Here is a 27538-nt window from a genome sequence, read left to right as displayed (position 1 = left end):
GCATCGACTACACGTTTTTTATTTTTAAAGAAACTTCGATGAGCACCAAGTTCATTAATTTGGTATCTGGTATCAAGATTTTTGCTTTCTAGTACCAAAAGTTTCCCAGTTGGCTTCTTATTTTCGGGACGTCAAGTTGTCTTATTGTTCTGGTTTTGAGCATTTTTGAAAGAATAAAAACCAAGATTGTCACGAAAAAACCCCATGCAGATCAAAATTCAATGTATGCTATCTTTTCCAAAGAAAAATCAACAAAATTAAAATTTTTTAAAAATGGAAATTTTATAGTTTCGTGATTTTTCCTGAGCCTAGTACTAAAGTTTCTTAGGTTTTGGGGCATCCTAGTAGTAGTTTCTTATAAACCAGTTTCTTGTAAATTAAAGAACGTTGGTGCAATCTTATAAGGTCAAGAGTTTTCATGGTGATTGTAGCAATTTTTATCAGAAAGGAGACTGATAATAGCAGTGAAATTTTACATGTTATGGAATATTATAATAAATGTGACAACACACCTTTGCACTGCTTTCAAACAATAATCAAGAAAAACATGATAATTTGAATCATTAAAAATGTATTTTATTGAATTTTGACAAAATAGTGCGCATATCACGATATCTTACTCGTTGAAATATGCGTTTTTCAGATATATAAAAATTCGAATGCAATGTGCTTGATAAATTATGCATCCGGCTTCTAAATTCCACTGAGACCGAACCTTAAAGACATTCATGGAACCAGAAAAAAGGCCTAAGAAAAGCTGCCCTTCGAGGAAATGATAAAATGCAAGAAATGTTTCCCTGATTATTCACTTTTAAACTTAAGAAATCCAAGATCATTTTTAACCCCGTTGCAGAGACAGCAAACCGCAGCGGAGGCAAATTTGGTATCGTGATTACATGAAGTATTTCCAATGACCATGAATAAACAAATTCAGTTGAATTGATTAGTCTCAATGGTGATAGACAAGAGGTGTTTATTCGGCTTCATTGTTTCCTACAATGTTCTTTTGAAATCCTTCTCTCGGTTAACAATTCTGCCTTAACAGTTTCAACGGATTCGCTTCAGATAAGCTAGTGAGAGTAAACGCCACGCACGAAGATATGTTCTTGTCAATTAACGAGAAAGTTTTCTACGAGAGATGGGACGTAGGCAAAGAGGAAACAGTTGATTTCAAAGCCTACGTTATGGATCTGGTTCGTTAACATGAAGAGAGGTTTCAAATTTTAGTTAGCATTACTTATTTGAGTTTGTCAACATTTATCTAACACTCGTTTGTCAAAGATTTGAACTTCAAAGAAGTGGACACTTAGATTAAACCCAAACCAAATTGTGTTGTCATGGAACAAATGTTGGATTTGCCGGTAAAGAGCGAGCCTTTGGTACATGTGACAAAAAGCAGGATTAAAAATAATTCTCGAAAGCATTCAGTACCATCTCGGAGTCATCTGAAGCGTAACTTGGCGAGTACGCCATTGCTGGATCAAAACAAAGACCATTCACCAGAAGTTATGAAGGGCCAAAGGAAGGTACCAACGAAACTGCCACCTCCGCCTGTCCCAAAGAAGCCAAAAATTTACCTTAATTCCATGCAAGCCGCTTCAAGCAACATCCTACCAAATGATAGAACACAGGAGTCCAAAACTAGCTCCATTGTTGATAGTACTACTAGAAGCAAGCCAGCCATTGCACCAAAACCACTCTTGCCAACAAAACCAGACATTGCACTAAAGTCAGTTAATGGAAGACCAACTTCATTGGAATTTAATCCAAAGCAATCCAATGACAATGGTGGTTCAGCTCAGGTTACTGCAGAGAAAATTTCTAGCAAGCAACAGAAGACAGAGTTGAATAGTCCATCAAAAGCATCTCTATCATTTTCTGAAAGATTGAAAGCCTCTTCACTTTCTCGCAGAAAAGATGCCAATACTTCTAATGGAAAGGGTAGATCACACATAATATCTCCAGTTAGAAGGGGCTCAAGAACATTTATGAATACTGACAACTTATCAGAGAATAATGATGATACAAACATTAAGTCATCTATACCATCGTTTAGGAGGTATTCCTCACAAACCAGCCTAAAAAGTGATGAAGGAAGTCTTCAAACTATTGATGATCTATTGGAAACTGATCTGGTCCTAGATGATTTTCAGAATTTGAGCATTTCACCAGTCCTTCCATTGCCAGTCAATTCAGTTTTATCTTCTGGAAATTCATTTGAAGAAGAGGAAAGTTTATCTAAGGATAGTTTTGATACAAGAGAACTGAACATTTTGGCAGAAAATGAGCAGAAGCCAGAAATTATCTTACAAAATGTTAACCTCAATATGAATGGGCTGGTTGTAGATACTGATGGTGGTTTTAAATCATTGACAGCAAATGATTCTAAATTTCTAGAAGAGTTGCAGCATGATGAATATTTAGATTTTGACCCAAATAAAAATGGAGATATTGTAACCTCTGAAAGATTACCTATGTCAGAAAAAAGTATCAGACCAAAAGGTGATATTTTTTCACCATTGGGTAAAACAGATGAAAATAACAAACCGGCTATTAAAGAAAATATAAAAAGTATAAATGAAACAAGGAAAGGATCTTATAAAGATGATAGTAACACTAACAATTTACATGATATCCCACAAAGGGACCAACATTCTTTTGCAGTCAAAAAAGAGTCTGAATATGATTTGAAAAATGAGGAAAACAATAATCAAGTGAGTTTCAATAAAACAAAACTAATTGGTAGCACTGGTGAATCTAGAGGGCATGAAAGTACAAAAAAAGCTGTTTACCAGAAGGGTGATCAGAAGTCAGCCCAGTTGCATTTATCAGATACAGAATCAACCCTTGAAAATGTTACTCAAGATATTGACTCCAATTTTTCTTTTGAAATATTGTCAAAAGCAGCAGAAAAGGGAGTTTCAGGAGGCTTGACATCTACAGTATTTAGTACAACTGATGGTCCCCCTGGTTTCCTTCAAAATCAGATGCAGAATTTCATGGATGTTGATACCACTATAACATCATCTATCGAAGATTCTCAAGAGGTTTGTTTAATCTATGATTAGAAAAAACACCAATGTTATTTTTTTAAAATGAGTCAATCACAAAGAAGCAAAGTAAAAATTATTCAATATTTATTTCTTTGCTCTTTTGAATTCAATTGGAATTCAATTAAATTCAAGGTTTTATAGTAAAAGTTTTTACACATTCATGCTCTGCTGTTTTGGAAAGTGTAATTGCACCACTGCTGTTGAATTTGACTATGTAGTTTATTTCTTGTCTTGGGTCATATTAATATTACTGCTTGTTACTCAAAAAGCTATTTTTTTAATTATTTGGGAAGTGTGTTTTTGGAACTTTTTAGGCTGTGTAAGATTTTTAATAAACTGCTATAGCTGTTCTGATATGCAGATGTCTTAAACTGTTGAAATCAGACAAATAAATTATAAAAAGAAAAGGCTTTTAACATATATGTTTTTTTTTACTTTTTTGCAGAAAAAGTTCCAATATGATGATGCTTTTGCAGGGGTTGTGGAAATGCCATTTACAGAAGGTTCTGTATATCTTCTTTTTGTCAATACTGTATTTCATCACCTTTTCCCAGTAAACCTAGCAGTCAAAAAGCTCAATTTGCTCTCACTTTTGAACCAGAATCAGCATCATTAAATGCCAAACAGGGTTAGGAGTATGGTATAAAACTTTATGTATTATTAAAAAGTATAAAATCAAATAAAAATTACTGTCTCCTGGTCTGTCATAGAGTGTCAGATGATGTATAGGGAGAGCTGTACACTATTTGTTCTATATAACAGGATGATTTTGAATTGAAATTCAAAGTTTAAACTTGCTTCATAAAAGCATTATGAGCAATAACAAATGAATTAACCAATTCATTTATTTAGAAGCAGTTTTAAAGTGAACATTTAATTTGAATCATTTTGTTTTACCAGCTAATGTTTTAGCTTGTGCCTTAAAAGAGAAGATTCAAAAAGCTTCTCGAAATATGTTAGATTGTTTCGAGTTTAGAAAAAAAGCCTATTCATTATATGCAGAACAATAAAATAACACTTTGTTTATGTTTCATTCAAGCTGACTTTGTAGCCATTTGTTAATTTCTTTCTACTTCTTCATAGATGGTAATTTTCCTCTTCATTCTGTCCCGAACTTTGATGTGGATATGCTACCAATTGTTCCTCCTCCTCCAATGGACGAAGATGATGAAAATATTTTTTCCAGTATTATTGATCCCCCAACAGTTTATGGAGATAGCAGTGATGACGATGACATGGACATATGCCCACCTCCTCCAGCTGCACCAGTGCCAACTGACTCAGAAATGGCTACCCAAGATTTTGATGCAAATCTACCTAGCAAACATTTTGACTCATTTCATTCTACTTTTGGATTTAGTGAACAGCAGCAGACTTCAAAAGGATTTGAAAATGAAATAGAACAGGGTTTTGATGAAACAGACTTAATTGTTGATGCAAAAAAAGCCAGGCCAATTTCAGATTTTTTGGAGAAAAAATCAAGTTTTGAAATAGCTGAAAGTAAACCCAATCAGAAAATTGAAGTCAGTGATAAGGAATCTGACAAGAGCAAAATCAACTTCTTAACTGAAAGTAATGATACTTATGACAAAATTGATCCAAGACAAAGTGTCTTGTCATTAGCTCATAGATTTGAGACAAGTGCTAGTGGAGGAACAGAAAGTGTAAGCAGAAAACAGAAAAGAAATGAAGAAGATAGAGAAGGACAAGCAAATTTATACCATGCTGTTGATAGCAAACACAAATATAAGTCTTCTTCAAGACATCCAATAGAGACAGAAAATATTGAAAGCAATAAAAAAGAAATGGATCAGAGTATAAATGTGTTAGGCTCAGCTGAAAATTCAAAATCTATTGTCTTAGAAGAAAATATTAAACCGCCAGAAGAGCGAATGTTTGATGTAGAGTCAATGCCATTGCACTTGCTGGATTCATATCAAGATCAGTTAAACGCAGACGAAGTCAAGGAGTCTTTAGATTATCGAGAAATGATTTCAGAAAAAGGAAAGCAGCGAAAAAAGTCATTTAGCGAAAGAAACACTCCAGCTAATATTGCAAAATCAGCTTTTGATGAAGAGAACGATGGTAGAATAGATGAACGAATTGTGATTCAACCACTGAAGCTCGGAGCATTGGATGTAAGGGAAGGAGATGTTTGTAGTGAACCACCTTATTCTATTGTTAATAAAAGTTTACCAGAGCGGAAGTTATCGAATTGTTCTTCCGAGAAAAATATTACAGCAGAGTATGCACCAATAGGGATATCAGACATACCTGTATTGAACGAAACAGATGATTTGCCAGGAAACGTCTCACAATCAAAAAATGCCAAGCTATCTCAACATGCATTTCTTAAATCTCAAGAAGCAAAGACCTCGTCCTCAGATGAGCTGCTCGGACCAGCTGAATCAAACAAGCTCTCTCCCTGGTCGTCAGTTGAATGTCTGCCAGACTCTGGAAAACCCTCTTCGCGGAAATCTTCCGTTTCTAGTTCAATCAGGAGCGGACCTGAAAATTTGTTTGTGCCAAGAAAATGGTCATCATTTTGCAGTAGCTCAGGGGATGAACAAGATGACGATAAAAAGGTCAACATCGTACAGCTGATGAGAGAAAGAACTTTGACTCATAGTAGTGATGCTGCTGAAGATTTCTTGGGCAATACAGAGGCAGCAGTTGAATTGGATTTTAGCGTTCCTTTGACCAGGTGATTTGCCTGTCTTTTGTATCTTCTGCTTTGACGAAGGAATCTCCTTTCTTCCCACATTCTTAGTTCTCTTGAAGGCAATATGTCGCCATCTTCATGGGTCTTTTATAAATTGCATTACAATGTACAGCGAAATTGAGCAAGCATGATCCATAGTTTTGTTTTAGTAGACCAATACCAGTTTTTGAGATCAGTTTCTTTGAAATAACAGATAGTCTTAAACCACAAAACAGTTCTTGAAAAACCTATCTATTCAAAGTTCCTAGATTGATTTCTTGACGTATTTTCTTACATTGTTGTTACATAAGGAGTACCCAGGAGAATCATTGTTTTAGCTTTTTTTCACAAGTTATCGTTTATGTTTTTATCAATGCGATTTTTGTTGGTTTATTGATACAAGCTGATTGTAGTGATGACTATTGATTCACTTTTGTAGTGACAAAGATGAAAACGCTTCAGAGATTGATTCAAGTGAAGACCTCATCGAGGTAAAAATGATTATGACATTTCATTCCAAATGCTCATATAAACATGTCATTTCTATGACGACAAACCTGCTTTAATCTTGTCTCTATGACTATTTCATTGTTTCTTGACAGTTAGAAGAGCTTTGCGTACATATGGCAATATATGGGACAGAACAAGATTTCATTGGTTTATCCTTATTTGTCCAGACAGAATATTGTCTTTGGTTGCTTTGCGTTTCCTCACAATGACCTGTAAGATAATGAACAGACTGTGCCCTGAAAGCCTAAGGGGTAAACACCAGCCAAAATCTTTTCACTTGACTTATAATACGAGGCACTGTAAAGATCCCCAGATCCCTAGATATAGAACTGAATTTGCAAAAAGGGCTTTCATTATGCAGCTCTCAAATCTTGGAATGACACACCTGCTGAAACTCGTGAACTACCGACACTAGATCGTTTCAAAAAACAACTTAAAATGTATCTAAAGAGCTAACACTAAAACATAACTCCCTGGAAGAACAGCAATAGGTAGATAAGATTTGTAGGTCTTATAATCTTTAACTGTTAGGCTTGTTATCAATGTAATTAGATTCTTAATTAGATTTATTTTTATTTTGCGTGGATTGTAATTTGCCTAAGGGTTAATTTGTGCATAAATATATTTAAAAAAATAGCGATGAGACACATTCTCAAGAGGACGCATACCTCCTTCCCCAGTTCTCGGCGGGTTAGGAAAGTATTGGGGGAGGGGTTAAGTCTGGTATCACAGATTCTTTTGCAAGTATTCTTTACGATCTGACTCTTTGATTTTGAGATTGCCTTTACGTAGGCAGAAGTTAGTAGGTGCGTTCTTTATTGGTAAAAATGAAGTTCTTTGTTGGCAAAGGAGGTTTTCGTACAGTGAAAAGTGATGGCCTAATTTTTGCCGCCTCCCCCAAACTCTGCTGCCGAGTTTCTAAAGATAAATATTGTTATTTGTGTTGCAGGATGCATTCGATTCTAGAATCAACAACATACCACTTGATCAATGGACAACTGAAGATGTTGGTGACTGGTTAGAAATGATCGGTCTTGTCGAACTGCGAGCGCAGTTTGAAGGTTCGTTATTTATCATGTAGAATTCAACATTGTAAAGTAACTAGCCACGAGGCCCATCCCCAGATTAACTAGGCACGAGTTTTCAAACCTCAAGTAAAAGAACCACAAAGATCTCTAGTTTTTAAAAAGGAGCGATAAGCCCAAATTTGTTGCTATGACTTCTCTTTTGTTGTCAGATATTTTTGCAGGCGCGATAAAAATTAAGGGAGGCGGGCCTATGTCTTCCCGAAATGTCTATGACATAGTTATTTTTTATGGGAGTTTGCATTAATGTCGAATGGTTTCAAGGTGCAGTGCTTGCGCTCTCTTATGTATCTATATAAGTATCTCTTATGTTATGTAAATTGAGCGCAAATGTAAAATTTGCCTGTACTAACTCTAAGCAGATTGAAACAGGATGCTTTGAATACAAAATTTTCGGAACCTTCAGGATTGGAAAACTTCTCTAGAGTCTTTAAGGTTTTTGTACAACCGGCATGATTTGCGAAAACATTTTGAAAACCGTTCCAATATCGTAGTGCATTAAAAAACAAAATACAGTCCGTTTATTTTTGCATGGACGAAACAGCTGCCGTAAAGCATGCCGGCTGCACAAAAGCCTTCAAATCAATTCATATGTCCTTCAAAGATTATTGAATTAAAAACACGAACGTTTGCTTTTTTAGAAAGGAAGATAGGGGGACCAGAATTGCTTTCTATAGACTTGCATCTGCTTGGTATGTTACACCTTCTTTTATTTAGCCTGGTTTTTGAAATGTCCTATTTACATACTTTGCTGTGTACGCATAATGCGATCGTCAAGTAAATGCAACTTAAAGCCGTCCTGCTCTACACATCCAAGAGTGTACACCTAGCTGTATATGCCATTGAACGCTTTAAACAGTAATGTTTATTTTCTGTTTACATAAAATATTTTTACACTGTCAAGAGAGGCAAAGTCATGACGTCACAAAAATCTTTTTTTTTTAAATTTTGGATTTTAAACATATAACCTGAGAGAAAACAATCGAAATCCTTTGCATTCGCAATGTCATTTAGATCTGTTGATGATTATCTGAGAAATCGATACATGAGTACAAGCTTTTCCTCCATCAATCTGCTGTAGTTTGACCCTGGTTCTAAAACTTTGGCCATATCTCAGGCGATCCGTAAGAAATTTAACTGATTTTGAACATTTAGTGGTTTTTTTGCTCATGGGGTTGTAATAAGAGATTTCTAAAGCTATGCCTTTGGGGTCTCATTACTTTGCCACTCTAATAAGTATCTGATAGCTACTGAGCAACTATTTAATACAGTAAAGTTAGACAGTGCCATATAAACCGTAGAGCAAATACCGAATAAATAATTTTTATTACTTGAACTTTCCTATCGATTGCTCTCGACTGATAAATGACATTTTGAAGTTCATTAATTGTATTTTCAGGTTTAGAACTCAGCTAGTCCTGATTAAGCATTTGATTGAGTAGTGTACTTGTTTGGATAAGCACCTCTCTTGTTGCAAGTGCTAATACCTCCATCTTGATGCCTCTAGGAACATAGGGAATACCGGAGTCACATGTCCAAGACATGCGAAAAGTCACCTTCGAGCAAAAATCGTTCTATTTAAATCTTTACTATTTGTAAATGGCCCTTTTTGTAAAAAGTGGCTCACAATGACTGGTATTTGCAATAAACACGATATTTTCTGATCAATAACCAATGACCAACTCAAGGGAGACCCTTGTTGGTTATGTCACTGATATTGTCCCAGCTGATTTTGGCACTGATTTGTCATAACAGATTCGCATTTTTGTTTATAGATGAAATGGGAATTACAAACCTTGAAGATCGAGAATTAGTCTTGTCTGAAATATATTCGCTGAAAAATCCCGAAGATATGGATGTTGAAATGTCTTTGCTTGGTATGTTTGGCCCTTAATTTGACTGTTTCTCCTTTACTAAGTTTCTGTTACTTTTCTTTCTATTTCACGACAGCAGGCTTTTTTATCAAAAGAAGTCTTTGTAAATCCGTAAACGTTTGGATAAACATTCATCAATGATTTTCTGGAGATTTTCTGGAAAAAAACGAGACGATTATCAAGGTATTTAATTTTCTAGATGCCTTAGACAACGCCTCTGGATACGACCGTGAAAAGATGCTAGCAATTCTCGAAGCCCTGAGAATGTCAACTGAAGACCAAGAGAATAAATACTTACCATCACCTTCTCCGAAATTGTCCGGTGGAGGAAGAAAGAAGTCCGAAAAGTCCACAAAAGGTAAAGAAAACTATAGAAGAGCCGTGAGTGAGTATTCACCATCAACGGAAAAAGATGGCGTTGCTAACGAGCGTTCAAAAAGTGTCTCTCCTTCGAGAAAGAAACACAATATTCGAGGGGCATCTGTAGACTCAAGTCCTTCAGTAGGGGGGAAAGAGAAAAAAGGTCTTAAAAAGAAGAGTTTCTTAAAAGGAGCGTTTTCATTCAGAAGGAATGGGTCTGGTAGACTTGCCAGATTGTTCAGTAGCAGGAAGAAGTTAGTCGATTCTTCATTGAAGTATCTTTTGCAGTCAAGCCCACAAGGGGTAGTCAAAATCTGGACGTACGCAGTTGAAGCAGGCAGTGGATCAAAGGCCGAAGATTCCAGTGCTGTGTCATTGCTGGTTACTTCAAGTACTACAGCCAAGGATGTCACGAAGACTCTGCTAGAGAAACTTGACATGATTGAAGATGCTAACTGCTTTTATTTGGTTCAATCACATAGTTCGAAGTCAGGTAAGGGCTGTTTATCCAGTTTCTTACGGTCATTTCTGTTTGATTCCAGGTTTGAAAAAGTTTTGATTTACTGCTATGTACTCATTTTTGTTATAAGAAAATCGCTATAAGCAACTAGAACCGGACAGTCAGAAAAAAGGAGCTTCAGTACTCACAGCAAACAAGTTAGAAATAATTGAACAAGCCCAACTCCAAAATTTTGTGAAAATTCATCGATATGATTTACTGGTTGGCATAAAACTTTAGACACTGAGAATGAAAATATGCTTCCCATTCCCCATCAAATACAGCTTTCTAACGGAAACAAATCTCTTCACAACGATATCACAAGCATTTGAAAACAGTAGAAACATTCTCAGCAAATTTTTAAAATCTTAGTTCATTATCTTCTGCTGCAATGTATGCAACTTCGAAGATATATCAATAGCGAGAACAAGTTTATTCATAAATGTACTTTATTTTTGCCAAAAATTGTTTGCGTATTTTCAAATGAATCACTGTACGATTTCACTGGAAGCAGTTTGGTCACGTTGTATTTATCATTGCCAAATGTTACACCTTTAAAAGGCCATTTTGTCGGTAAATTTACGGCTCTGCACCCCTTAACAATTTTCTTCAGCTTTGCCCCCCTGAATATGGATAAAAGCCAACTGATTCGACTTTACCCCAAGAGACAGGGTGCCTTAATTGCTCAGGCCCCTTGACTTTGGATGGCATATGATGTTCTGGCTGGCTTTTTACAACTTTTTTGGAGAAAGCAGTTCAAAACATCTTGTTTTGTTGTAATTTTTAAAGCTGCCACTTTATTTGCGAGCATTCTTTAGGGGAATTTTATTGCGAAGTTTATATAGGCTGTATTCCAAGAAAAGTGTGATTCTGGCATGAATGGAAGCAATAGATGGGGGCAGTTCAAAATGCAAAAACTGCATTGGCGGGGAATCGAACCCCGGTCTCCCGCGTGGCAGGCGAGAATTCTACCACTGAACCACCAATGCCTTGTAAATGATAGGTGAAAAGCCTATACAGGCCTGTATTCTTGGTTTATTGGTCTGTAATCGCAATATTTCTGGTGGTTTCGCCTTAAGATTACAGGTTACGCGTGTCCGCAATCCGCATGCCCTGGCGACTCAACCAGATGAACTGCGTAACAAAACCAAGGCATAATACGAGCCTCTGCGAAGTAAATTACCATCAAAGAAAGACGAGAATGCCTCCGATCCGACCAGGTTGATTAGTATAACTTGGTTGTTCTCTTATGTTTTGCTTCCACGTTATAATTAACAAATTGAACACAATGCTTTTTTAGTTTAAATTTCACACTTTTCAATTAAGAAAACTTTGGAGTCGCCATTAATGTTGTACTTTTTTGCATAAACTTAACAAGGGAAATCATAGCACCGCTTTCTTGTTAGTACCCCCTTGTTAGAAATAGTTCGATTGTTCTTTACATTCTGAACAATATGAACAAGAACATTTGCGTTCCCAGACCTTGCGTTCGCATGCTAAATTCCACCATTCGTTTCGGTTCCCTGTTTTTTAAAAGCTTGGGTACGTTTTTGTATAAGCAAAATTGCCATGCGTTTGTGTACCTGGACCGTTTTGCATGCACAATTCCACGTTCGTTTTGGTACCCTATTGTTTAAGTGCTTGGGTACGATTTTGCATAACCAAAATTGCCATGCGTTTGAGTACCCAGACCGAAATGCATAAGGCTACCGAAACGCATATGACACCGGCTTAATGCAGCTATAAAGAATCGTTTATTTTGAGTATCTTGAATTGCTCCAAATCCAGCGTACCTTGCAAGTTCATAAAGATGATTTCCAAAATGCATTCATTTTTTTCAGTACCTGAAGTTGTTCTCAATGAGGACGATTGCCCTCTTGTGTTGCAATGCCGTTGGCCCGATGCAGAACGCTACAAATTCGAGTTGAAGAAGAAATCTGAAGGATCGGTCATTGTAAGTCTTTTTACAACAAACAATATGATTAAATTTGTCATCAAATCGACTGAAACTAATGTGTTCTGCAAATTGCATTCAGTATCTGCTTTAGGTTCTTCTATGAAAGTTGCAAAAATTCCGTAGGTAGTGATTTGTCCACGATTTTCTGTTTCGTAGATCGTGCATTCAGATGAAAATTTAAACGATGAAAGATCTGTGAAAATTGAAACAACAATGAAAACGACTTGTGCAGAGATTATTGCGATATCCTTGAAGAAACTCCAGAACCACGATCCAGTGAAGTGCTTCTCGTTGTATCCAATGAAGAACCAAAAACAAGGTAATTTTTTTATAATCCCATAGCGTTTTATGTTAATTCTCTTCTGATTTTAGAATATTCTATTATATTTTGACACTGTGCTCCTTTTTAACCAAAAACTAGAAGCTCACCCATGGCTAGGCCCAATATTTAACAGAGAGATGTGTTGGTATAAAAGAAAAAGGAATTTAATGATGTCCTTACAAAATGTAGCTTTTGCTCTTGACGTGAGGCAATGAAGTTAATTTACCGTTTTTCGCTTAAACATAACCAGAGCGTCCTTGGTATAATCTGACACTGGCCTACACAACTGCCATATATCAGGAAGATCTGAGTGCAATTATCTTATGAAACGATACTGAAGACAGATCCAGGTTTTTGCTACAAGATAATGTTTAACAACTGTGATACAACCACCTCCCTCTCCCGGTTTTTAACGTCCATCGACTAATGATAAGTTCTACGCCTAATGCCTAGCTATAAATGAATTGAAAATATTTGGAATTATTTTTACTGATAATAAGATCTTTTCGTCCTTCAAGGAATCTCGGAGGGCACGCAAGAATCTCAAATTCCAATGGAGGCTAATCTCTTGAAGATAGCAAGTTCATTGTCAAGACCTGCTGTTTATAAGCTTGTAAGAGTGAATTTTCTTGGATCGCCAGAGGTATGGTATCTTTAGTAGTTAACAGTTTAGTAGTTTGATCATCATTTCAGGTGTTAAACATATGCTCGTGTTTTGGTCAAAAACAAGTAGCAAAATATCAAAATAACTAAATTGATATTTGCTATACTGAGTTTGTAGAAGTTTCCAGTTCAATATTATTCATACATGTATGTAAGATTTGATTTAAGGTTTAGGTTCTTTCGGAGCACACATATCCAGTTTTTTTTACTGTGATATTCATAGGATTTTGCACATTTTGATGTGAAACACGGTAAATGTTATTGTTAATCTGCTTTTCCCTGCAACCTTGAACTTTCTGTCTGCGTGACATGGCTTTTTCATTGGTTTGCTGGCAACAATTTTCTTGTTCGGTTTACACAAGTCCGTATTGCTGTGCATGTGTTAAGAAAGAAAATCTTGTCTCCAGTTGGAATTTGCCATTAATTTTCATTAATTATTTGTTCAAAAATATTGAGATTTTACCTTACTGTTATAAAATGTGTTCACAGCATTTGAATGAGCACCGTGGATGTGCCATCGATTAGTTTAGCTGTTGAAAATAGTCAACTCTGTTCATCAACGGTTACGTTGTCTCTTTATGTGTTTACATAATCATTGAATTCCTCTGCCTTGCTCTAGGAATGTTTCGTCTATAATTTATAGGCACTGTATTATGCAATAAAAGCACCATAAAGAACTGTTCTGTAGATTAGATGAGTTGCTAGGTAATGCCAGTCAGGTCTTCTTTAAGGGGATCTTCTTAATTTTTTATCTTCAATTTATTCGTCTTAGCAGAGGGTGAAAATTTGCTCACATAGAAATATCTTTTCTTGCTGGTTTTTAAACATTCATCTTTTTTAAAGATGTCACACAGCTGTGAATATAAATTCTGTTGTTCATGACTTTATCTATTAATCAATTAACCAACGTTTACAGTCAAAATTTTATTAAATTTAGAGACGTGTATGGGACAATAACGACTGGGAACAGTTTTCTTAATATTTCTGTATCGTTAATCACTTCTCCAGAAATCTTTGAAGCAAGATGATGGCCAAAGAGAAAGGATTGAACGTCTTCAAAACGAGCTTAAAGAAAAGCGAGAAGAATTGTTCAAAGCCAGAAAGACCAACCAATCTTTTGAAAAGAGGCTTAAGGTAATAGTTCCAGACGAAGCGAAGTGCATTACCAAATTAGTTTTTGTCTCAATAATAGCTTCAGTAACCCCATGTGCTTAGTTTCCTGACTCTGAGTTCACTTTTTAATCGATAGCGATAAAAAATCTCGCACCAAGTTAAATTTCTTTAATATTGTTTAAAGCTTCTTTTAATGACGCATTTAACAAGCAAAAAAGTCTGCAAATGTTCATGTTTTCATTTCACTAAGTCGGACTGATTTTAAACTCCATCCGGATTTTCCATACATAAGTCATAAGTCGTAAGTCATATGTCGTATCCAGCATACACCGGACATTCGCTGAGTCAGACCTTTCCTTGCTCCATTGAAGGTCCGACGTATCGGGACTCCACTTTATTGATTTTTGTTAGCTGTTCCTGAAATAAAATGCTGTTGATGACGTGCATAAGGCATCAAATAAAACGAACTTCAAATCCGTTTTAGGAGGTTGTAAGTCAAAATGAAATTCTTGAAAAAAAAGTCGATGAGCAAAACACACGAATAACAGAGCTTCATGGTGCAGAAGAAACCTTGGTTAGTGTTTTATTGCTCCTTCTACCTTGTTACCTTTTTAACTTGTTGGTGCTTGGTTACGATTAGTTACGACAAGTAACCATGTCTAACAATTTTATTACCTGATACTTCCTATATTGTTTGTTTACTGCTATAAACTTAGCTTCGCTTCTTCGCATAGTCATATCTTTTTGTATTAAGCAACTGTATCTAGACATCAAAATTATATTAGGGGGTATCACTGAATTAGAAAGTTTTTTTCTGATTCAGAGATCTCAGGTAGGAGATGGAAGCAACGGACAGTCACAAAGCAAAGAATACCAACAAGAAATAGCAACGCTGTCTGATAAACTGAACGAGAAAGAGAGGGAGAAAAAGGTATTGCAATGCCGTCATAAGATATGTTTTAACCTTTTATCATATCAGATTAAAGGAATTTAGTATATTTGTATGTTTTGTCCCGTTTTTAATAGTATGGCAATAGTATTTGGGATCTAACTTTTTTTTGGCACATTGGCCAAAGCTTGATGTCATTCGTTTAAACTGTTTTATCAGTATTTTCTTGCATAGGTGTTCCATGTATTCTCGGCAGTTTGCTTAAAGCATTGAATATCTGGGTCAAGTGTACGGGCGTCCTTGCTACAATACAAATTTACGACCAAAGATTCTGAGTCTTCCCGTAATTTCTATGTCGATTCTTTAAAGGGTTTTGAAAAGTCAGCTCAGCATTTTATAAGGATTTCAACGACCCAAATTACTTTCATTTTTGGATTCTTAAACTTAGTTTTGGGTATTCAATCAAGCCCAAGCAATTACGAATATATGGATAATAGTAGAGAAGAATTGAAATCGTGCACTGGGTTGGTGCTTTTTCAATATCTCCACTTTAAACATTTTTTCAGGTGCTGAAAGAGATAATTGAGAACCTCAAAACGTCATTAGAAGAAACTCAGAACCAGGCAAGAGAACTAGAAAAACTTCAAGAAGTATGCTTTTTTTAATATACCTTTCCTTACTCTTTCTAGCTCTTTCTAGCTCAGGATTTTGAAAAGATGAAAAAAGAAACGATCTATACCATTTTTAAACTGTGACTATCATTTACAAGTTCAATAATATTTATCAAATTTTATTTCTATTCTACTTTTTAAAATTTGTCAAGATCTTTAGTCTATAACTTTTTTCATCTTTGGACCTTCAATCTAAAGTAAAGTTGAGACATTTTGCAGTTTACTTTCTGTCACCTTCATCTGCACTGAATCAAGAAATGAATTTGCACCTTCTTTTGTGAATGTATCTCGTTCGAATAAATCTATCCTTTAAAGAGTATGCTTTATATTTTCAAGATGGGTCTGATGCAAAATGATTATGAAAACAGTGCAATGGATAAATTGAAAGACGTTGAAAAGGAAAATCAAGTATGGCATTTTGAGTAATCATTTGCAGTTTTTACAAAGCAGTGATTTTAGTCTAGAACCATGGTGTCATCTACCTGAAACAAGGACATTGCAATCAGCAAATATCAATCAATGATTTAAAAGGATATGTGCATTTCAGCTTAATAAAATTTTCTATCAATATGTCTCCTTTTAAACCTGATAAAACTGTTTTATAAAATGTCTTCATATGTAAAATTTACGCGAAAAATTGTTTACTTTGTTCAAAAACTGTCCTTGACAAACTCTAGTCTAACTTTATGAGTGTGTAAAAGAATTTTTCTGTTCCTTGTCCTCAGATTGTGTTCATTTGTCATAAAATAATCCTGATGATACTATCCAAAGCTAGTTTGAAATCTTGCTATCGTTCTGTGAGCAATCAAAGTTGTCTTAAGCAGAAAAATTTTGTTGTTTGAATCTGATCTGTTGTATTATGTCAATATTTTTCCTCATATTTATTTTATTATCTCTTTCAGCTTCTTAAAGGGCGTATTGTTCAAATTGAAAACGAATCACTAGAAAATAAGATCGAGTTAGCTGAATATGAAAATCGATTAGAAGAAGAAAACAAGGTTAGTCATTTTTAGTGTTTTCTTGAATATTCTAATTTCTGAAATATGTGTTTTAATTTTACATTCAATTTACGTCGTCTCAGAGTAATGTCGATGCTTTGAAAAATATTTCGAATTTTATTTAAATTTGTTGCCCAGACACAACGAGAGTCATGTTCAAGGTACATGTGGTTGATTTCTCATGTCTATGCCAAATCTAGGGCTAAAAATCGAAAAATAATGTCAAATGTATACACTTAGCTGTGGCAGTTCACAGTCTTTCCCTTGCCATTCACCAGTGGACCCTGTCGGGTGGTTCCAGTGAAAGTATGGGATTTTATAGGATGCTCTCATTTTGAGTAGCAATTATCTCTTACCTTTTAATTTTTTGGAACTAAGCTATAACAATTTGTAGTTTATTTAATTTTATCGATTTGATCTTGTCCGCGCGTATTGCAAATGTAACCAAGAGAATTTCTTATGTCCAGGAACTACAGAATACTGTGAAACAATTAGAGCTCACATTGGAAACCAGAGTGACTGAGGGTGAAAAAATGAAGATCTCTCAAGCAGAAATAGAGGCATGTATTTTTAGGAGGCTTTATCTTCGTGACAATTCATTTTTTATTTTGAAAATATCAAATCAATTTCTTGATAATTTATTACTGTGTATTTTTTCGGCGAATCATTGGTTTTATGTGACTTGAATTTTGTTATTTGTCTTTTATTTCAGCGTTTGAATTCAATGATATCTGAATTAAGACAAGAAATAGATTCACGTGATGTAAGAATAGCCTCTTTGCGAAATGCACAGAAAGAAAAAGAGGTAAGAATAATCATCATTTTAATATCTGAAAAAATTAACTGTAATTGACAATACACCATCTGCTATTTTGAATCAAATTTATCACGAACCCCTCATGCTTTGCAATTCAGATTATTATAATTAAAACACAACGGAATAGATCTTTTCTATATTTGATATTGTTGCAAATTTATGTTGTTATGTACGTGAAACTTTCAAGTACTTTTGTTGAAAGCCTGAGTTTGCTGATATCTTGATTTTGATAGGTGTTAGCAGAGAAAGTGCAAAACTTGCAGATGAGTATTAATAAAAAGAACGAGAAATTAAATGAAATGAGCCAATTCGCTAAATCTAACGAGGTTTGTACCTTATATTTTTTTTCCTTGTTTTTTTCATCTTTCTACTGAGTTTCATTGACGGCTCGAATGTTAAAATTGAAAAATATTTGTCATGCATTATTATATTTTTGAGGAATTTTTCCTATAGGAGCTGCTAGACAAAATCAGCGCGTTAGAAAGGGAAGTTAAGCAGAAAGATCGATTGATGAGTGATGCATCGATTGTGCAGAGAAAGTTAATGGTACGTGATTTACTGATTCAATTATTTTTTAGCCACTTGATTGTTATGTTATGTGATCTGTGATTTTATGATCAATCAATATTTTTTCAGAATCCATCTACCAAAAGTAAAAATACAGCTATTTTGTAGCAAGCGACATTGATTTGGCAATCTTTACAGTCACATACTCGCGTTTCTGATTATACTCGGAAGAGTGTCAGACAAAAAGCTTTTTAACGTCTTAGAAAGTTTGCTTTTTCCAAAGGCATTTTCAATATTGTTTTATTCGATTTAATTGTTTATGTGTATTTGTTTCTACCTATCATCCGAACGTAGTTTTTAGGACACTGCAAAGCTATGTTTATCCAGCAGTGTCCTGGTCCTTTTCTCGATGTTACCACACCTCGTGAATCGTACACCTGGAATAAAATAGAGCTGGTGACTCCCCTCAACCTGAGTAAATGTTTGGTCATGTCAAGAGGGACTCGAACCCCAGACCCTTTGATCTGTATCCCTTGACCTTAAACATTGGTTCTTTCTCGCTTCCAAAAACTGTTTTCGCCAAACTGTCTTTCACTATCAAAAGATAAAAATGTGGTTTCCGATCTTTGTCTTTATGAATTGTTTGATTTTTCCTTTATTTCCTACTTCTTATTAATAAACATTTAAGAGTTAAGATATATGATGATTCAATTACCCCTGATTTCAAGAATGTTTCAAGAATGGGTTTCTAGCAAATACATATATTGTGTTTCACGGTCCTTGGTTTTTTATTGTTGGAATGTATTGAAATGATTTCTTACGAAATTTTCTGTCCAGGAACTACAAAGAAAATTTGATAGCGCATCAGAAGAACTGATCGAAAAGAAAGAAGAAGTGAAGAAATTGATTAAAGATAATGCAGATATGGTAAGATCGCCATAGAAAATCAAATTTTCACAACTTTTGCTTAGCTTTTTCTGTTATTTATGGTGCTAGAGTTTATTTTCAATTAATTGTTGTTGTTTTTTAAGCGCAAAGAGTTTTCCAGTGATATAGAAGCAAAGAACGAAACTGTAGACCGGCTTGATTTTGACAATAACGATTTGCGTCGAAACTTCATGGAAGCAGACGAGGAAAGAAAGGTTTGTCTTTTTGAACATTTTAGCATTTCTGTGTGTTATTATTTTTCGTGATAATCATTTTCTTAAATTATTGAAATTTCTAGCTCTGTATTTACTGATTTCATACGTTTTTAAGCAAAGAATCGTCAAGGTCACTTTGTACACTTGTGCTTAGAAATAGTTAGAGAGTTTTCAAGTAAATATATGATTTGATACAGCTTTTTAGTTTGGCTTTTGTTCTAGAAACCCTTTTGTCCTTTACTAAAACCTGATTTCATGCTTTATATATTCCGACATTCTGTTTCAAAATTTTTTCTCAAATGTCTTTTAATAAAGATACTCTAAAGACACTTGTGAAGAAAATGTTTTTTTTTATTTTTCTATCTTTAGAATTTCATGAATAAAGCTTACACGATCGTTCTATTCCCGTTAGTTACTGAAGTCGAAGGTGAAAGAGCTTGAAATGTATCTGCACGAGAAGGAAAGAGCAATGGAAGATGTGGATGATCTCCAACATCAACTCAAAGTAAGTTGAATACATCAGATTCAGATAAATCTATTACCTTTATAAGGGGCTCTAGAACCCGGAAAATTGCAAAGTATTTTTGAAGCTATCTTCTTCTTCGTACATTTTCTGTTATTTTCAAAAACACCTCTTGAAGAAGCTTGATTAATCCTTGTTTTTGTGGATTCAAGGGTTTTGATAAGTTTAAAGTTACAAGTTCTAATGTCTAGATGTATAGAGCTATGTTTTTAAATTCATTTTAATAGCTCTGTTCTAAAAAATCTCAATTTATGATATGGTTTATGTTTTCTTTTTACAGGAAGAGCAACAAAAGGCTCAGAGACTAGAAAAGGAGATGGCATTGCGTGCAGATGAATTTAGTGCAGTCTGCAAGGAAAAGGATTCTTCAAATGAGGTATTTACTTGAGAATAACCCTTTTTTACGATCTCATAGGTAAAATTATTTAACCTATTTCCCTTCTATTCAAAATTTGATGACGGCCCTTCTGTGCCACATTTTTCTATTTCTATGCTTTGTCATCCTTTTACTTAATATACGGCTATAAACAAGGAGACATGGGAACACTGAAACAACATTGCTTGCGTTTTTTATTGTTTATATGTTTCTAAACTTAGATTTTTAGAGTTTTTTATACGTAACTAACTTGATTTGTCTCTGCACAATCTATTATAAAAATAATTGTTGGTTTTGATTACGTACCAAAATTAACATAACAGCCTTAAATGAGTTTTATAAAAACACACACAATTTATTTATTTTGTGGTTTGTGATTTTAGGGCTTGCGGGACCACATTGAGAGCTTGGAGCAAAGTTTCATTGAAAAAGACTCAAGAATTCTTGACCTGGAGTTTAAATTGCAGAAAATTGAAAGAGTGAGAATGATCAAAGTGTTTAGAAACTTTGTTTGGTTGTCATGTTTGGTTTGTTTTGTTAGAAACTTTATCTACTTAATTCTTTTTTCAAATAATTCAGTTTTTGTTCTTTCCAATGAATCACAAAAATTATTCGATTGTTTCAGAATTTGGTGTTGTTCAGAAGTAATTAAAAATATATTATTTAAACTAATGTTGTAATTCATTAGCGCAAATAAGAAATTGATTATTTCAAAGCTGCTTATAAAGTTTGTTATTTTAGTAACCAAAAAGAACCGAAGCCTAAATTTAGAAATAATGTATGTTATCATTCGCCAGCAATGGTTGGAAGGTTGAAAATCATCAAATTGAAAATTGATTATTGAGATTCTCTGAAAACAAAAATGGATTATGGCTTACGTATGTGTGGCGTGATTAAAGCATAGAGCCCTGTATATTGGCAAATTGTCGTGTTTCTTCGTGTATTTATATATCACTGCAGTACAGAGACTTTTCCTTTACAATCACTATTTTTAGTTAGCGTTCTTGTGATACCAAACAACTCCAGAACTCATAGCAAGCCTAAAATGTCTGTTTTTAATTGTATCTTGGAAAGATCTTCAGTGAATTTGAATCTGGTCTTCTACTACCGTTGAGCCATGCAGTATAGAATGTTCGATGTAATTCAGAGCTGGCAACACGTGGTCCTGGGGTTGCTGCATCCTTGGAACAAACAAGAGAACCCTTTACTCCTGTCAAAAGGCAAAACTTTATGTAAAAGTTTCGGGGTTTGATTTGGAACGGCTGTAGATTTCTTCTTAAGTTGCTCAAGCTTCCTTGTTAAATGCTTTTAGAGGCCATGAATTTATGTTAGCGTTTCTCTGTATTGCATGTTATTTGAACGTATTTTCCATTTCAAAGAGTTTGCGAGAGACAGAGAACGTTGCTGACGATGAAGCAAGAGAGAAGAGCAGACTCGCACTAGCGTTTGAAGACGCAACACAGAAAGTGGCCGTAAGTTTTGTTGTTTATAAATACTCAGATAATAAATACAAAATTCAAAATTAAAATAAATAGATTTTTCCATGAGCAACAATTGTAGCTATAGATCGTATTAATGCATTCGTTTCATCTTTATGCGTTCTTAATTTTTATTTTGCTATTTTATATTGGAACATTCTATAAATTCAAAACGTCTATTTGCTGTAAATCCCCTTAAGGAAATTGCACTGTAAAAATCACTTTTCAAACATGCATTCGTTGCCTCATTTTATTTGAATATTTCGGTTTTCCATGACAGGAGCTTGATAAAAGAGTGACTGACTACAAAAGGCTTGTTGCTGAAAAAGACAAAATTATACAAAACATTAAAGGCAGCCAGACAAAGGCCGATGAGGTATGCCTATGAATGAAAATCAATACTTAAAACGTGATTTTAAAAGTCGAAGCTCTTGAATCGTTTTGACATTGCAATAAATTCTTATGTTCTTTTTAAGACTATAAAGAGAGAGTTGAACAATGCACAACGTTCATTGCAAGAGAAAGAAACAATCATCGATAAAATGCGAGCTAAAGCTGACGAAGAAAGAATTGTGAGAATTATTCTTTTGAGAATTTTCTACTTCTATTGATTCTTTTATTGAAATGTGAATAAAGGCAATAGGATGTTGCTTCGGCATACGTACTCGCTAGTGGAAGATCAAAGCAAGCTGAACACTGATGTAAACTCTACTATTCATGAACAAAGTACCTTAACGATTCAATTAGCATACCGAATACGAACGATAGTATACCATATGTACTCAGCTGAACATGGAGAACAACGTCGTAAAACCATTGGTAAAGGACATAAGATTTAGGGGGGGGGGAGGGGGGTTTGTTGGAAGAATACTCATGTTTTTACAAACAATTCCTCCAAAGACTCTTTCTTTTAGAGGGCAATTTCCAGGTACTAAAAAGTATCTTAGAAGATTAAAAATAATCAGAAGCTTCCATTTCTACTTTTGTGATATACGAGAAATTCAATGAATCCACATTTTGCTGTTGGTAAAGAGCGATCAACACTCTTGTAATAAGGCTTCACAAAGCAAAGTAAGACGAAGGCTATGTCGAGCTCATAGATACCTCTAGTTTAACCAAGGGAGTAGAACTGCCTTTAAACCACACTCCATATCTTCAGTTATTGAAAGAGATTCATTATTAAGTTAATATTAGTCAGAATTTTATCATCTTTGTTATAACTAGGAAATGAAGAGCCGGTTTGAGACATTGCAAGGGTTGGTGACAGTGAAAGAGACAAAATGGAAAGAGAAGGAGGCGCGTTTTATTAATGAAAGAGAGGTATGTTTGTTCTTTGTTATATCGAATCGTGAGTAAGGAATAGTAATTGCAGATGATTGATTCTGTTTTGCATAATTTAGGATATATGAATGAGTAGGTGTTACATGTGGTTTGGTGTATGTTATATCCTTGTTGGTCAAAGATATGTTTTTTAATGGTCAAACTTTTATAGATTAAAATTAGTTGTAAAGGATCTTGTTCCACGCAGCAAAGCAAAAGCAATTCTGTCTGTTGCATTTAGCATTCTTAATAGCAATTTGATGTAAAATATGTTGTATTTGATTAATAAAATTTGTGGCAAACAATCACATATATTATCATAATTTTAGACCCGATTTTCATCTCGTTTTCAGGAGCAGCGATCTCGAACTGTGCAACTTGAAGAGAAACTGGTTGAAAAAGAAAGCAGCGCGCGAAAGCTTGAGGCCAAAGTTTCGAAACTGGAAAAGGTTTGAAACTCCAGTCTTGTTACAGTGCAAATTGTTATCCTCTAGCCATAAAAATTTTTTAGAAAGCTCCAATGTCTGATACTGAGCATCAGGAGCATTCTTCTCAGTTCTGTCTTCCCTTGAGCTTACAACTTTCAACAGCCTTTCGAGCAAGCTATAGATTTAGTGTTTTACTTTAATAGGGTATTACTTTTTGTTAGGTTGCCAGAGAGAATATGAAAAAATTCGAGAAATTTATGTCTGATAAAGATCGAATGCTGCGACAAGTGAGAGAGGAATCAGAAAAAGATGTTATGGTAAGTATTTTTTTGCACATGTGATCATTATTAGCAAATACTATCGCTCTATTGCTCAATTACCTTTGATATTTCTTTAGTTGAAAATTTCTAGTCAGACACAATAACAGACACAATAGAAATTATTTTAAAAGCCTTGAGAAAACCCATATCTTTTAACCAGCATACCATTAAGTATTTAATTCCTGTGTCGTTGCTATGAGTTGAATAAGATTAATTAAGAATGATATTTTCTCTTTAGGATCTTAAAGAAAAAATTCGACAAATGGACGATGCATTGAAGTCTAAAGACAAGAGTTTGCCATTGAGCCGCAGTAGTAGTGTTGGGAAGGTAGCTCATCCCCCCTTTTCCCTTTTTTATCTATCTGCCATCTTCTTACTACCTGATTGTAAAGTATAGATATTTTCTGATCAATAGTAAGTTAACCATAACTCTAAAATAAAATTGAGGTCTTTTGCATCAGTTTTCAATTGTCAAGATTTTTTCCAATTTTGTCAAAGTTATCTAGTGTAAATTGGTTAAAACCTCGTTGGGCCATGAAGTACCAGCGACTATATAACTTTTTTATTGTTTATAGTCATCTCGGTATTTTTGTAGTCAGAGTATGTTGGCTCTTATGGGAAGGACCGTTGGCTACTCCTTGTTGGATCGCTTTGTAGAAATACAACGAATAATTCCATGATATCAGAAGATCCGTTGATAGATTTCAGACCTTTTTGTCCTAACTGGGTTGTCAGAATCATCATAAATGAAGCAAAGAGTTATATTTTTTGCTCATTCGCAGGAATTTGAGATAAAATTGAAACAGAAAGAGGAAGAAAACAAGCAGCACAAATATTTACTGGAAAGATTAATGTCAGTCGTGAACGACAAAGATCCTCGAATTCTTGAAGAATTCGAAAACAGCTTTGGAGGCTCGTCCAATGAAAAATCTGAGTAAGTCGAGCATGTGAATTTTCAACCAGCGTGTCTTGTTTTATTCTGGAGTTTCTTGGAAGATCTTGTTCAATATTGATCAGTCTTGCTCAGCGACATTTGATTTTGTTTCGCAATGCCTAGTTTCTCTCTGTGAAACTTTTAAGCGGTTGAAATACTCAGCACCGAAAAGCACACAACATTTCCGTTGTTTAATGTGGTTTTCAGCGCTGTAGAGTGCGTTCGAACAGCACCCTTAACAACATTCAGCGAGCTTAAATGCAGCATAAGTCTTGTTAAGGCGCCATGTCTATGTTGAAATTATTTCTACTGAGAGAAGTCAAGCAAAGTTAAACTTTGAATTGATAAAAATCTAAAGAGCGACGGCAACGGCAGATATGCGATAATTTTTAGTTTCTTATCAGTAGAAATGTGACTCTATCTTATTCAACATAGCTTGTCTGCTCGTCAAATCTTCAGAGACTCATTTCTGATTCCGCCCAGTTCCCTTTAATTTTAAGTGTGAAAGATTTGAAGGAAGCTCAAAAGTATTTGAGTATAAGAGCAATATTTTGGCATCGATCATTTTTGTCTATTTTATGAGGCAAGCATTGATCAAAGGAGGTCTATTCAACGATCCACCAATTCGTTTGAAATCTCTCTATTAGAACACAATGAAACAACCTATTTCATTACTACAAAATGTAATCATAATGTACGTTCCATTGCAAGGGTTTATCTGAAAATCCAAGCTGATTATCAATCATTTTTGCTTTCAGTAAGCAACCATTGTTGATGAAAATCAATGAAGACTGGTGCTGAAAGCCATTGATTCACGGCATGCTCACTTGAAAGCAAAAGCAATAATTGCTTGCATGGCTTTTAGTCAACTACATCTGTCGACGTCATGCCGCGAAAATCAACTAAATTTCCCAAGGAATAGCTTTTGGTGAAATTGATGATTGTTCAGGGGTGACTCGATTTTATAAGAGAATCAACGTTAGAAGTCAGAACTGTTGCGAACGAGAATAACAGGTTTGATGTGCACAGGATCTGACGAATATTAGAGACTTTGGTTTTGATGATGATGATAGAAGTAGACAATACTTATAGGGAATAGCGAATTAAGATTTTTGTTGTAAATATTTATTTCTCCATATGATGGTGATTAAGGGGTTCAATAGTAGTTATTATCTTGCTTTGAATGTCTGTTTTTGTAGTAAAAGATGAAATAACTAAGTCTTGGCTAAACGGTTACTTTGAATTGGCATCATTTTTTCCTGCGAGTGTTGTTATTCAATAGCTTGTCTTTTTATAATTGTATAAAGGTATCTTCTAAGCGAACGCGATAGCCATTTTGGCCTTACATTTAACGAGGCCAAGACCATTCGATTATTTTAAACCCCGTTCAGACGTTGTCTAGCAGTTAAGTCAGATCCGAACGGAATTTTCTTTCAGAGCTATAAGAATCAAGAGCTTCAAAATTGTAGCCACAATACTAAATGAAATGAAGTAAGGCACGGGAAGAAATTACAAGATCACATTTTAACTTGCCTTTACTGGGGAGTTAATATAACTTTTTTGTTTCAATTGGAGGGCCAAAACCCATTCTAGCCATAATTCAACACTGAACGCAATTACAATTCCTCCATACATTTAACAAAATGAGCAATTTTCTCTGATCGAGTTGTCTTCTTACTGTGGCAGCTGGGATACAACCCGCGTTGTCCTTTTTATAAATTTCGAGAAGCTCACAACCCCAAGGGCTCGAATTGATTGATATTTTAGTCATTTTAAGCAGAACCCACAGAGCTCATGGGAAAACACTAGAAGTAGCAAGTGTCTTCACCCCTCACATTTCTTAATTCTATTGCAACCCAACTACATATGATGTTTTATAATTGGGCAATTTAGATTCAGCACCTTCAAGGTACCTGAGAAATGCTATTTTTAACACAGGAAACCCGTAATTATGTTATATCTACCGTATAAATAAATTTCCCAAAACAAGCATGAATTGAGAAAATGGTTCACATAAGAAACATCCATTAACAGAAGGACGTTGACTCCAACTGTTTTGTTTGTCTCGCGTCTTGTCCACAAACGTCCAGATGTCTGTTAATTTGCTGTAAACAACACGATTTTATAACCGTTCCACATCCTCAGTCCAGACCCCTCATTTAGGAATGACGTCAATGAAGCAGTATTAGTAGTTGCAAATCCAGTGTTGTTGTTAAGCACATTTGCGATGGTATTATAATAAGTTGTTCGTTCAGGCCGTTTTTTGATAACTGCACCTTCAATGGATCACTTGAAGTCACGCAACGCAGGGTGAAATCCTGGTTTGACCTTTGAGCGCATCACGCCAATTTCAACCATCATGCAAAAGTTGAACTTAGTTACTGCTCATTTTCAAACGAAAGTCAACGACAATTTGATTAAAAGGGAATTAAAAGTTGTTTGACAGAAATAAGAAATACTTAAGGATAATTAAATTTTATCTAGATGATTCTGTTACACAGCTGGTAGCAACAAAGTTGCTGCATATTTATATAATTCACACTAGATGCAGCAAAGGCATGTTGGTCATTGGATCAACAAGAGCCTAGGAAGTATTGCATGTACCCAGCAACTCACGATGCTTTGAAAAACAGTTTTAGGAGCTACAATATTTGTGCATTTGATAAAACTTAAGCAAGACGATCATCTTTGAGAATATGAGAATATGGCCATTTCCTTTGAGACAAGCATTTAGCTGTCTCAGAGAAGGCTGGTCAGTAGAGCATAACATCATTGTGAAAGAAAATTTACTTGACTTTTAACCAGGGGTGGAAATTCGTTTTTGAAGTGGGGGGCAATGCCTACAAAAGCAAGCAAATTTCCCGACAAATGACATAATTTTACCGACAAAACCCACAATTTTGCAAAACCTGGGGGCAGTTGCCCCCCACACCCCCAAAATTTCCACCGCTGCTTTGAAGACATTTTTGCATATATAGCTTACTGTTTTTCCACCAAG

The 27538-nt window shown here is 35.0% G+C and overlaps 1 protein-coding gene and 1 non-coding gene across 2 annotated transcripts; one reads left to right on the top strand and one right to left on the bottom strand.

The window, feature by feature from the left end:
• The first annotated feature begins 150 nt into the window (after positions 1-150).
• Positions 151-26794, top strand: LOC135683564 (uncharacterized). Its single transcript, XM_065198860.2, has 35 exons — positions 151-3047; positions 3499-3556; positions 4137-5757; positions 6194-6245; positions 7214-7325; positions 7991-8041; positions 9125-9226; positions 9423-10076; positions 11924-12036; positions 12196-12358; positions 12880-13004; positions 14033-14158; positions 14622-14711; positions 14961-15068; positions 15593-15676; positions 16034-16105; positions 16600-16695; positions 17163-17255; positions 17408-17500; positions 17746-17838; positions 17966-18058; positions 18857-18946; positions 19051-19161; positions 19574-19666; positions 19965-20060; positions 20444-20539; positions 21440-21532; positions 21819-21914; positions 22015-22110; positions 22763-22858; positions 23212-23307; positions 23508-23603; positions 23845-23934; positions 24389-24540; positions 25299-26794. The coding sequence occupies exons 1-35, from the start codon at positions 1338-1340 to the stop codon at positions 25339-25341; spliced, it is 7053 nt and encodes a 2350-aa protein (XP_065054932.2). The 5' UTR covers positions 151-1337; the 3' UTR covers positions 25342-26794.
• Trnag-gcc (transfer RNA glycine (anticodon GCC)) lies at positions 11001-11071 on the bottom strand. The gene has a single exon. It is a non-coding gene; the product is annotated as a tRNA-Gly (tRNA).
• Positions 26795-27538: the final 744 nt, after the last annotated feature.

Source organism: Rhopilema esculentum, chromosome 7 (assembly GCF_057945365.1).
Source record: "Rhopilema esculentum isolate cy_ngs chromosome 7, ASM5794536v1, whole genome shotgun sequence".
Lineage (NCBI taxonomy): Eukaryota > Metazoa > Cnidaria > Scyphozoa > Rhizostomeae > Rhizostomatidae > Rhopilema > Rhopilema esculentum.
The sequence above is the reverse complement of the archived record's forward strand: the minus strand, read 5'-3'. Positions and strand labels throughout refer to the sequence as shown.

Excerpts from the sequence above, each read along its gene's own strand:
- LOC135683564 (XM_065198860.2), top strand. The coding sequence starts at position 1,338 with ATGGAACAAATGTTGGATTTGCCGGTAAAGAGCGAGCCTTTGGTACAT. Across the intron at positions 8,042-9,124 it reads TATAGACTTGCATCTGCTTG|ATGAAATGGGAATTACAAAC; the intron begins GTATGTTACACC and ends TTTTGTTTATAG. Across the intron at positions 15,069-15,592 it reads AGAAAGAGAGGGAGAAAAAG|GTGCTGAAAGAGATAATTGA; the intron begins GTATTGCAATGC and ends ACATTTTTTCAG.